General features: G+C 43.1%; 1 protein-coding gene across 10 annotated transcripts in view; it reads left to right on the forward strand.

Annotated features, from left to right (window-relative positions):
• brca2 (BRCA2 DNA repair associated) overlaps positions 1 to 12,026 on the forward strand; it is a 170,403-nt gene that overhangs the window by 57,806 nt on the left and 100,571 nt on the right. For all 10 annotated transcript variants that reach the window (XM_069891592.1, XM_069891595.1, XM_069891600.1 and 7 more), the window contains one exon: positions 6,326 to 6,440. In XM_069891592.1, coding sequence (XP_069747693.1) covers positions 6,326 to 6,440 — 115 coding nt within the window. The remainder of the gene's footprint in view (positions 1 to 6,325; positions 6,441 to 12,026) is intronic.

A 12,026-nucleotide genomic window follows, 5' to 3' on the forward strand; every position in this document is an offset into this window, starting at 1 on the left:
GCTTTTGCCTTTGTCACTCTCCTTGCTGATTCATCAAGGATGGGATCCAAGCAAAAATGAAAATCTCCAATCAGTTCATTTTGTCTACCCTCTACTGTTTTTAAGAAGAAATTTTGTATGAAGGATTTATCAAATTTAGGAGCATAGATATTCATGAGCGTCCAGGATTTTGCTTACATATTTTATTTATCAGAAAATAATAACCACATTTACATAACTGAAATGTTAACAAGTTGTCAAAATCATTTGTGGTTACAGAAAAATAATCTAGAAAGCACTACAGAAAATCTTAAAAGAGACCCCTAAATTTCCCCTCCTCACCAAACATTACCCCTCCCTCTATCCTATCTCTAACCCCCCCCCCACCCCCTAATAAAAAAATAAATACCTAGAGAAAATAAGTAGTTAAGGAGAATATCTAACATTATTCCTTATATGATAAGGAGATCCATCAGCACTCAAGACCAGCCTTAAATTTTCAAATTGGAATGGTTCAAATATGGGATCCAAATCTTTTTAAATACATAATATTTATCTTCTCCATTGTATACATGACCTCATTTCCAAATGCCATCTTTGTAAACTAAGGTCCATTTGATCTTTCCATAAGATAGCTATACATTTCCTTGGTACTGCTAGAGCTAATCTAAAAAACATCATCTGAAATTTATCCAGTTTGTATACCAAAGCCATTTCACTAACTTCACCAATTAAAAAGATCTTTGGATCTAGAGAGAATTTTTTTTTTCAAAATATCTTGCAAACAATCTCTTAATCTAGACCAAAACCCCCTAACTTTCTCACAAGATCATACTGAATGCAAAAACTTACCTTTTTGCTCATTATACCAAAAACACAAATCAGAAGCACTCAGCTTGTATCTTTTCAGATGTTCTAGAGTTAAATATAATTGGTGTATAAAGTTATAAGTCACCAATTTATACCTAACATTTACTAACTTTGTCATAGTATCTCTGTTAACCTTCCTCCAACATTCAATTTCAAATTGAATTCCCAAATCTTTCTCCCATTTAAGTCTCGTTTTATGCAGCTCAATCTTAGGCATTTTCTGTTGCAACAATTTATACAAACCCTTCTTCCCTCCATCCCAGACCAACATTTCAAATTTTGATTCCTTAGGTAAATACAAATATCTCCCAAAATAATCATGCAACATAGATTTAAGTTGATAATAGCAAAAAAGTGTTATTAGGGATTTAATATTTTTCCTTCAACCTTTCAAATGTTAAAAAGTGACTCAACTCAAAACACTCATTTATCGTTCTAATTCCTTTCTGATTCCAAATTTTGAGGAGGTTATTGTCAATTATCAAAGGTAAACCTTTATTCTGAAACAAAGGAGTATATCTAGACAATTCTCCTGGAATCCCAATAGTTTTACTAACCTCTTCCTAAATTCTTATCAAATGAAATAAAACTGGAGATTTATAACTACTAATAACTTTACTATTCCATGTATAAATAAAGTAATCTCTTCTGTCCTCTCCAATTCTCTTCAATATCTAACCAGGTCACAGGACTATCTAAATCAAACATTCTATTAATAATTTGCAGTTGGGCAGCATTATAATTTTTTTTAATTTGGAAGTTTCAAACTGCCTTACTTCCAAGTTAGTTTATGCATAGAAACCCTCACCAGTTTCCCCTTCCATAAAAATTTCCTAACCAGCACATTTAAATCTTTAAAAAATTTAGCTGGTACATCACAAGGTATATTTTGAAAAGTTAACGGTAAATCCTTCCATTTATTCAAATCTTCTTTTATTACAGACATTAATGGTAAATATTTCAAATCTTCTAATTGATTTATATCTTTGTTCAATTTAATGTCTAAATATTTAATACAATTTGACCCTTGCATCCGGAATAATCAGCTTCCGACAACGGCATAAATTCACTCTTATTCCAATTCAGTATAACCAGAAAATTTCCAATATTGTAACAATTTTTCCTGTAATACCTTCAAGGAATCTTTTGGGTCAGTCAAATATACCGATACATCATCTGCAATAAACTAATCTTATGTTCCATCAATCCTGATTTTTATTTCTTGTTTTATTAATTGGGCTAAAGGTTCAATCAGCAATGCAAACAGTGCAGGTGACAAAGGGCACCCCTGTCTAGTAGATCGCTCCAAATTGAAAGATTCAGATAAAACTCCTTGTCACCACTCTAGCCTTAGGTTGTTTATATATTGCTTTAATCCAACTAATAAACATTGTTCCGAACTGAAATTTTTCCAATATTTTAAATAAAAAAAATTCTATTCTACCCTATCAAAAGCTTTTTCGGCATCTAAAGATAAGACCACTGGTAAGTTGGATTCTTCCCAAGAAACATTTATCAAACTAATGAATTTAACCACATTATCTGCAGTGTATCTGCCCTTAATAAAGCCAGTCTGATCAATATGAACCAACTTCAGCAAATACTGCACCAATCTATTTGCTAAGATCTTAGTCAAAATTTTATAATCAACATTTAATAATGAAATTGGCCTATAAGAACTCGGATTTAAAGGATCCTTATCCTTTTTAAGAATCACTTTAGTAATTGCTTGAGAAAATGATTCCGGGACCGATTGTGAATCTGATATTTGTTGAAGAACTTCCTCAAACACTAATTGTTGAAACTTCTTATAAAACTCCACCGTATGCAGCATACAAATAAGACTGGAGGGAGTGGGCCTGACTCCAGACTTGACGGACCACCATTGATGTTCAAGTAAAGCAGTTTAATCCAATTTCTGATTCCCTTCCCAAAGCCCATTTTGGAGAGCACATCCATCATGTACACGTCTACCCTCCTGTCCTGCGTGAAAAGCGATGGTATCTCTGAGCAGGGCGAAGCTGTCAGACATTTTCCTGCCTGAAACTGTGCACATTTGGTGTGGGATGATAACCTTTCCCTGAACAGACTTGATTGGCAACGTGTTTGGACAGGATCTTGTAGTCAACAACAATGAATATGGGTCTCCAGTTCCTGATATTCTCCTCCTCTCCTTGCTGTTTGAAGATGATGACATGTAGCTCATCACCACATGTGTAGATTGGTACATATATGTACTGAGACTACTTCATATTTATTTATATTTAAGAGCAGGTTGGATAGATTTTTATATAGTAGGGAAATTGAAGGATATGGGGAAAAGGCAGGTAAGTGGAGATGAGCCATGAGATCAGTCTGATCTATTGAATGGTGGAACAGGCTTGAAGAGCCGATAGCCTACTCCTGATCCTATTTCTTGTGTTCTTATGAGGCCCTTGCGCATGGAGTCTTGCCTGCTGCCTGCCAGGATCATAGTATGGTATACTTCCAGCAGGTCCCAACCCACCCAGTACCACAGCTGTGTATAACTCAGCTGATTAGCCAGGAATTTTACTCAACCAAAATGAATGGATGGAGTTTGTCAGCTTCCCCAGGGTAATTGCTGGTCCAGACTCTCCCGCTTGTCTAAGACCTCTGTGATGGAGGACATTCTGTCTGTGGCCTTGGTGTCTCTGAATGTCAGGTTGTGACTAAGCCGTCATCTTAAGACTGGATCTCAGAGCTTCCTCTGGAAACCTTTTGGAAGAGACATCTCATCCAGCTCTCCCGAGTAGACTCTGGATCAGAAGATGATGTTGGATGATCTTGTCGCCTCATTACCTCATGGAGTTCCTCTCATATCCACTTCTCTCAATTGCTGAAGGAGGAGTTGCTGCAGGTCAGACTGGACTTGGCACAATTCCCTCTGCCTCTATTTTGTTTTCTGAACACTCTTGAGGATAAAGAAGCTATTGATGTTCTCCTTGATCGCTTCTCACCAGTTCATTGGAGAATCAGAAGGATTCCACAGTTCTCCAACCTCCTTTAGATGCTCAATGTTCTCTTGGATCAGCAACTTCACGTTGAGCTTCCACATTCCCCTGCCCGCCTTCTGGTCCTTTTGAATGTGACGGGAAGCCGTGAAGGAGGCAGTGGTTAGAGAAGAACACTGGCTTGACGACAGAGGTTCTGGTAGTGATGATGTTCAACACAAAGAGGAAGTCTATCCAACACCAGGTTAAGGAGTCAAATCTCAACCAGGTGGACTGCAGCTGTGTCCACCTGTAGGGTTGCTGAAGGCATCACACAGTTGTGTGTCTTTAACCATCTCCATCAGAAGTCTGGAGGAGCTGTCCATTCTGCTGTCAGTGCTCCAATATCGATGATGTAATTGAAGTCATGGGGCCCAAATGACCAGCCAGGATATTACGAGCAATGGCAGGAGCTGCTGAAAGACTGCTCGCCTCTCCCTCCGTACAGGTGGGGTGGACACATTGATCAGCTGGAGCAAGGTATTGTGGTATGTTAGATCGACTACGTGGAGATGCCCACCCGTTTCCCTCCATCCCCCTCCTCAACCACCACCTTATCTTCAGTGATCACGAAGGATACCTGGACTGGAGAGCAACAATCATTTCCACCATCCCCCTGACTGTCCAGCCAACCCATGAGGCCACAATCGCAATCACCTCCAATATTTCCTGAGATCTGGCAGTCCAAACTCTTTATGAATGACACATTTGCCTTGAATTTTGCAAGGCATTTGCGCATCGCTTGATATGTTTGAAGCTCCGCATGTTGAGGGTTGCTATAATGGAGTCTCCAGTTTGTAATCCTTATAGTCACATGTCAATCAGCTTCAGCCAACCGCTTCTGTGAACTGCAGCAATGTATTTGAGTTCAGGTACAGGAGGTGATCTTTCTCTGGAGAGGGATCTCCTTGGGTGAACCTGGTGGTGTAGCTGGGGGAAATCTGTCTGTGCTCCTGCTTCTCTGTATCCTGGCTGGCTTGTAGTCTCCTTCCAGAGATGAGGAACAACAGCTTCCGTACTCCCGAACTCCCCAGAGCTAGGGGGACAACAGCCTCTGCATTGCCTAGTATCCATGGAAACAGTAAGACTACCCTTTGTAAAGGGTTTTTAAAAAAAAAAATTAGGCAAACAATTTGCTCTCCTGGCCATAATTCCAATATCATCCCTCTAACATTGACAGGAGAATTAGTAGGATTCCTTCCAAAGGATATACTGACCTTTTGAAGAGAGGTTCACTTTCTTGCATCTGTATTTTTGCTATTTTAAATTTTTCCTCTTATCTGTGCGACTGGTGAATGTAATGAACAGGTAGTAGAACCTTCACCTTTTAACTATGGTATTCAGAACTCATCAACATAGGTGGCGACTTCAGATAATTTTTTTTTTGGACTTCTGATGTACTACCAAGCATATAATGTCGTTGATTAATCCCTCTTGCAGAAATACAGATTTAATTTGGTCCTATTATATGTGTTGGTGTCCATCCAGTACTGGTTCTTCAGTATTGTTCTACAGAGATTATATTACAGTTCCATACTCATTCTCAATCTAGAAAAAATGGATTTGATTTTGTTAAACTAAATCAAATTGTGTGCCCAGGAATTAAAATAAGACATGCCCATTTAAAAAAAAAAATGTTTTAAAATGATATATCCTTAATGCATCTATTTACACAAGAACACAAGAAAATAGGAGCGAGTTTGTAACATGAGTAACAAACCCTCAAGCCTGACAATGTGATCGTGGCTGATCTATGCTGAACCTATTGGCTTTAACTATTCTTTTCTGTGCCAGTTCCTTGGCCTCAGTCTTTCAAACAGTTATTTCAGCTTTAAAGATTTAAAATGATCTGTCCTTCACCACCCTTGCCAGGGGGTGAGGAGTTCCAGAGATTTCCTACTCTGAAATTTCTACATATCTCAATTTAAAATAATCAGCTTCTTCCTTAACTTGTAAATCAATTAAAAATAAAGTTTAGGACTATAAGAAATGGGTGCAAACAAAAGCCTTTCTGTTCTTTTTGGAGTTGTGATGTAAAATTACTACATTAGATAAGCATAAACAAATTTAGAATAATATCCAGGTATTGTTTTAATATGCTGACCGACCAGATTGATGAATTTGAAGCCAGGAAAGTGCTAAAATCTGCAGAAACGGATTGTAGTGAAAACACAGAAATGCTTGAATAACTCAGCAACTCTTGCAATGTCCTTAGGAGGTAAAATTATAAAACTGATGTTTTGGGCAGAGCCATTCTTCAAAATTGAGTAAAAAGCAGGCAGGCACCTGAATTTAAAAGCTGCTAAAAAGAAGTTCTTTTCACCAAGATGCTGTACATATTCCGATGAGATGGACTATCGTTCACTTTTTCTTGGAACTAAATTTAAAAAGCAATCTGTTGATGGTTTTAAAAAGGACATTCATTTTTTAATAAGATCTCATTAACATTCTAATTTTGCTTGCAGCTTTTGCATAGTAACTTAAACGTACAGTGCAAAGCATTTGCTTTTGGACAACATGTACTACCTGCAATTGGGGAAGAGGAAAATGAAGAAATCGAAGGGGTTGATCAGAGTTACAGTAAGTGTAACTGTTTTTGTTCCAAATTAACTTTTTTTCTATACTTCTACAAATGATGAGGAAATAATTAATGCCTTGCCTGTGATTTTTGACTTGGAATGGAGAGACAAAAAGACAGTGTGATGGAAAGTGGCCTGGAGGGAGCAGTTAGTTGAGAACCAAGTTCAATGAACTCGAGGGAAGTTATTCAGTGGAGAAGCTCAAGGGGGAAAAAAATGTGAGGTTATTTCGGACAGAAATTATAGGTTATTAAGATTTTAATTGATGTACAGAAGGTGGAACAAGACATGTTTAGAGGAGAAAATAGCAAAGACCACCAATTAATTTGATAAGATGGTGGGAGGCAGATTTTTGATAGTGTTAAATGAAGCTCCTTCCCCACAAAGGTATGGTAAAACAGTGAGTGTTTTTATGGGAACTTGAATGTATTTCTAGTGAAATTCAGGAAGCTATATATCTATAAGGAGATAGAGATGGGGATTATTTCTCTCTAATGGCATGATCCATTAAAGTCATCTCATTTTGATAGGGTATTGCACAGAGACAGGTAGAGGAAGGGTGCACTTGGAGGGGAGGAGGTTAGAATTAGATTTCATGTACTTCCACCTTCACCCCACCTTTCCCAGGCAAGAGGACAGAGTTCCTTTGGTCCTCATTTCCACCCATCAAGCTCTGCATCTAACACATTGTATCTTTAATGTCTCCAAATTTTAAGATTTCTATACTCTTCCAAATCTAGATTTGTATGTACCCCATTTTAATTGCTTTGTTTGACAGTTGTGATTCAGTCCTAATCTTTGGAATTTATTTCAAGTCTCATAGAGTCATACAGCATGGAACAGGCCCTTCAATGCAACTAGTGCATCTGACCAATGTGCTGTTCTGTGATAATCCCATTTCCACTTGGTCCAAATCCCTTCAAGCTCTTATCCATAATTCTGTTCCAATGCCTTTTGAACGTTGCTCGTGCCTACTTCTAGTTTTCTCTGGCAGTTCATTCCAGATGCCAAGAACCCTTTTAGTTTGGGGGGGGGGTATAAAAAATTTTGTCTGATCAATCTTTACCCTCTCACTGTAAACCTATGTCCTCTAGTTCTAGAATTGTCTATGGGAAAAAGACAGAGAATTCATTTTATCCACCCTCTCATGAAATTGTAAACCTGTGATGGCCTGCCACCGCGTAGATCGAGCTGGCACATAGCGCAGCGTGCGTGTAAGTAAACAGCATCATAACACACTGCAACACATCTATTAACATAGCAAACCAGCGTGGTTAAAAGCTAGAGTAATACAAGACCAGCAGCCCTAAAATGGCGCTGGCCAAGCTCCCCTGCTAACAGATCAATAATAAACTGGGGAAGAAGGGTATTCACATGCAAGAATGTTCCTGCCCGCTATTGTTATTCATGCAGCTGATGTCAGCCAATCAAACAAACAGCAGGAACTCCAACTGTATAAAAGGAGCCTTTCCAGCCCCAATAAATCTCAGAGCTTAACCTCCCACACTGCGAGTGTGTGTTTATTTGCAGCGATCGGCTACAATTGGTAACCCTGACAGTTTAGACAGCATCTAAACCCAGCAATGAATAGCAAAGTAGCGATCAACGCAGTCGATCTCAAGCTCCTGACCTTCTGGACAGTTTGACCCAGCGTGTGGTTCGACCAGGCTGAAGCTCAGTTCCAGATTCGGGGTATCACATCTGAGACCATACGGTGCTGCCACGTGGTCAGCGCCGTGGATTCGGAGACTGCAGACAGAGTGGCCAACTTCATCCACAGGCCACCATCAGAAGGCACTTACAGTGCCTTCAAAGAGCTATTAACCAAGACCTTCAGGCTCTTGCGGTCAGAGAAAGAGGGGCAAGGCAGCTCCACCTGGATGGGCTAGGGGACAGATTCTCGTCAGTGTTCATGAACGAGATGCTGGCCCTCCTGGGAGACCACGAGCTCTGCATCATGTTCAAGTAGACTTTCTTGGAGCAGCTGCCCGAGGACATCCAACTGCTCCTGGCTGAAATGGATTTCAGCGATTCCCCCCCCCCCCCCCCCCCACCCCCACCCCCGGAAAGTTTCAGCATGGGCAGATATTCTGTGGAAGTAGAAACCAAAGTGCTCGGCTACCTTGGGGCTCGTCACAAAGTCTCGCAACCAAACCAAGGCAGACCTTAGAAAGGAGCAGCAGGCAAGAGGGAGGGACGGGTCCAAGGAGAGATGGTGCTTCTACCACCAAAGATGGGGCTCCAAGGCCCGCCGATCCTGGTCGCCCTTGCGAGTCCAAGAAAATGACAAGGCCAGCCATCACTGATGGCCACGGTCGCTGGCCACCAAGAGAGCCTCCTATATATCAGTAGACGATTCATGGTGGATACAGGAGCGGTCGTCAGCGTGATGCCCCCAACAAGTTTGGATGCATAAATGCAGGCAAGTGGGCCCCGCGTTGAGGGCTGCCAACAACAGCAGCATACGGACCTATGGCATACGTAGGGCTGAGCTGCAGTTCAGAGGCAGTCACTCCTTGTTGGAGTTCACGCTGGCCGCAGTTGAACAGCCACTCCTCGGATTTTGCGGGCCCACAGCCTCCTAGTAGACCTCAAGGGCAAGAGATGTGCATGTGGAGACGTTCCAAATCTTCTCATTGAGGGGCATCGGACTCCTGGCACTACACCTGTATTCCGTTGACAGCTCAGATGATGATGAGTTCTCCAAAGTGCTGGCTGAGTTCCCGGCAATCCTTTCCCCTTAGTTCATGGTGGAGGTGTCGCAATATGGCGTCAGGCATCACATCCTTATCAAGGGTCCACCTCTCCATGCAAGGGCGAGACGACTTCTCCCGGAGAAGTTCCAACTGGCCAAGGAGGAGTTCCGCAAGCTTGAGGAGTTAGGCATCATTTGGCGGTTGGGCAGTCCATGGGCTTCTCCCCTACACATGGTGCCTAAAGCAACTGGGGGCTGGAGACCGTGTGGCCACTATCGTTGAAAACAAGGTCACAACTCCAGATTGTTACCCTATGCTGCATATCCAGGACTTTGACAAACCTGCACGGAGCAATAATCTTCTTCAAAGTGGACTTGGTGCGAGGGTACCACCAAATCACGGTGCACCCTGACGACATCCCCAAGACAGCTGTCTTCACTCTAATCGGGCTGTACGAGTTCCTGAGGATGTCATTCGGGCTCAAGAACGCAGCACAGACCTTCCAGCAACTGGTGGATGAGGTAGGCCAAGACCTGGATGGCACCTTCGTGTACGTAGACGATATCCTGGTGGTGACCAGAACCTGGCAGCAACATCTACAACACCTACGAAGACTCTAGAGCAGGGGTGTCAAACTCAAATTCACGGAGGGCCAAAATTAAAAACTTGGACTAAGTCGAGGGCCGAACTAAATATTTATTGAAAATTTTCAACAATATCTGCATGTTTTCTCTTCTTTCAACATATGTAATGTTAAACTTTTTCTTATTAAAATAAATGTTTAATAATAGTTTTGGATAAACTCTTTCATTGTCATTGGCCCATTTCCTTTAGCGTTCTGAAACCGTGCACATGACGAGTCAATGAGGGATGATTAAAGCAGTGGTCTTCAAACTTTTTCTTTCCACCCACGGACCACCTTAAGCAATCCCTTACTAATCACAGAGCACCAATGGCACAGGGACGCGAGTGGAAAGAAAAAGGTTGAGAACTGTTGTATTGTGGTAACTCCACATCTGATTAGGTTAATTGTTAGGCAAGTGGTCAGAGAAGGACCCCCCCACCCCCACCCCAAGAAAGGCTTAAATTACAGGAACAAAATAAGCTTCCGTCTCACTGCTCCCAATCTTACACACAGTCCTGATGTGGAATGTGGGATCGCAGCTCCACGTTCACCCGAGTTCAGGTGCTGTCTGTGTGGAGTTTGTACGCTCTCCCCTTGTCTTGGACCAACAGGTCGGTCGCCTGACGAAGGCACCCGAACCCCCCGTTGAAACGCCGGCGTCCGGGTCGGTGGAGGAATTGGCTGAGAAGAGCGCGTTGCTCCCACCCCCCTCCCATGGTTGGAGAGGGATTAAACCGATCTCACGGTGCCGGGCTCGTCTCCAACAAAAGGAGCGGGAGGCAGGGTCCGCCGCACACGGAGCGAGGGGGAAGGCATCGCCAACGAGACGTTCGGTCCGGCGTCGCTGCTGAAGCGCAGACCCAGCGAGGATGGTCCCCAACTCCAGCCGCGTCTGTGTGTCCGGGAGCCGGGGGGGCTGAGTGCGGCGCTCCGATCCCCGGGATTCGGGATTCTGAGATCCCTCCACACCTCCGGCGTCTTCATTTTCACCTTCAGTGTGCATGCGCTATACTGGCGTGGCGGCCAGCGGGCCAACTCTAATATATATTTAATGTGATCTTGCGGGCCAAATATAATTATATCGCGGGCCAAATTTGGCCTGTGGGCCAGAGTTTGACATGTGTGCTCTAGAGTCACCTACGTAAGTTCAGCCTTACTATCAACCTGGCTAAATGCCAGTTTGGACTGAGCACAATTGACTGCCTGGGCCACAGGATTACCAAATGTGGGGCCACACCACTACCCAGCAAGGTGGAGGCTATCTGCAACTTCCCAAGGTCCAGTACCACCATAGGATTGCAGGAGTTCGTGGGGATGGTCAATTTTTATCGCAGATTCATCCCTGCAGCTGCTCAAAACATGTGCCCACTCTTCACCCTGGAACGAAGACTCCTCATGAGCGTTCGTGGAAGAAAGCCCTAGCTATTGCTGCACTCTTGGCCTACCCCTGGTTAGATACACCCACAGCCCTCACGATTGATGCCTCAGGAATGGTGATTGATGGAGATCTGAAGCAGCAGATAGAAGGAAATTGGCATCTGCTAGCTTTCTTCAGCAAACATTGGTGGCCCCCTGTGTTAAACTACAACGCTTTCGACAGAGAGCTACTGGTGTTGTACCTAGCCATCTGCATCTTCTGGTACTTCCTAGAGGGAAGGGCTTTCACAGATTCACTGATGTTTGCCTTGACCAAGATCTCCAACCCCTGATCAACCCACCAGAAGAAACACTTGTCTATGTCTCAGAGTACACCATCGACGTAAGGCACATCTCGGGAAAAGTCAACGTGGTCACGGATGCCTTGTCGAGACAGAGCATCCATTCTCTGGATAACGGACTAGATTTTGTGGCTCTGGCAGAGGCACAGCAGCAGAACAACATCACAGGGCTGCGCCTTCAGGACATCCCATTCAGCACAGGTAACACTACCTCTCTGTTTGACGTGGCCAATGGACAGGTTCGACCTATCGTCTCAACTGCATGGAAGCGACAAGTTTTCGACTATCCATGGTCAGGTTGATGGCATGCAAGTACGCGTGGCATGGGTTGTGGAAACAAGTCAGTGGGAGGGCCAAGATGTGCACGCAATGCCAAACAGCCAAAGTACAGCGGCACAGCAAGGTCCCCCCACAGCCTTTTGAGCCAACAGAACAAAGATTTGACCACATTCATGTGGACCTAGTGGGACTCTTACCAGTCTCACAGGGTTTCCGCTACCTGTTCATGGTGGTCGACCATTTCACCCGGTGGCCAGAAGCAATCCCCC

The sequence above is a fragment of the Narcine bancroftii genome, chromosome 7 (genome assembly GCF_036971445.1).
Source record: "Narcine bancroftii isolate sNarBan1 chromosome 7, sNarBan1.hap1, whole genome shotgun sequence".
NCBI lineage: Eukaryota > Metazoa > Chordata > Chondrichthyes > Torpediniformes > Narcinidae > Narcine > Narcine bancroftii.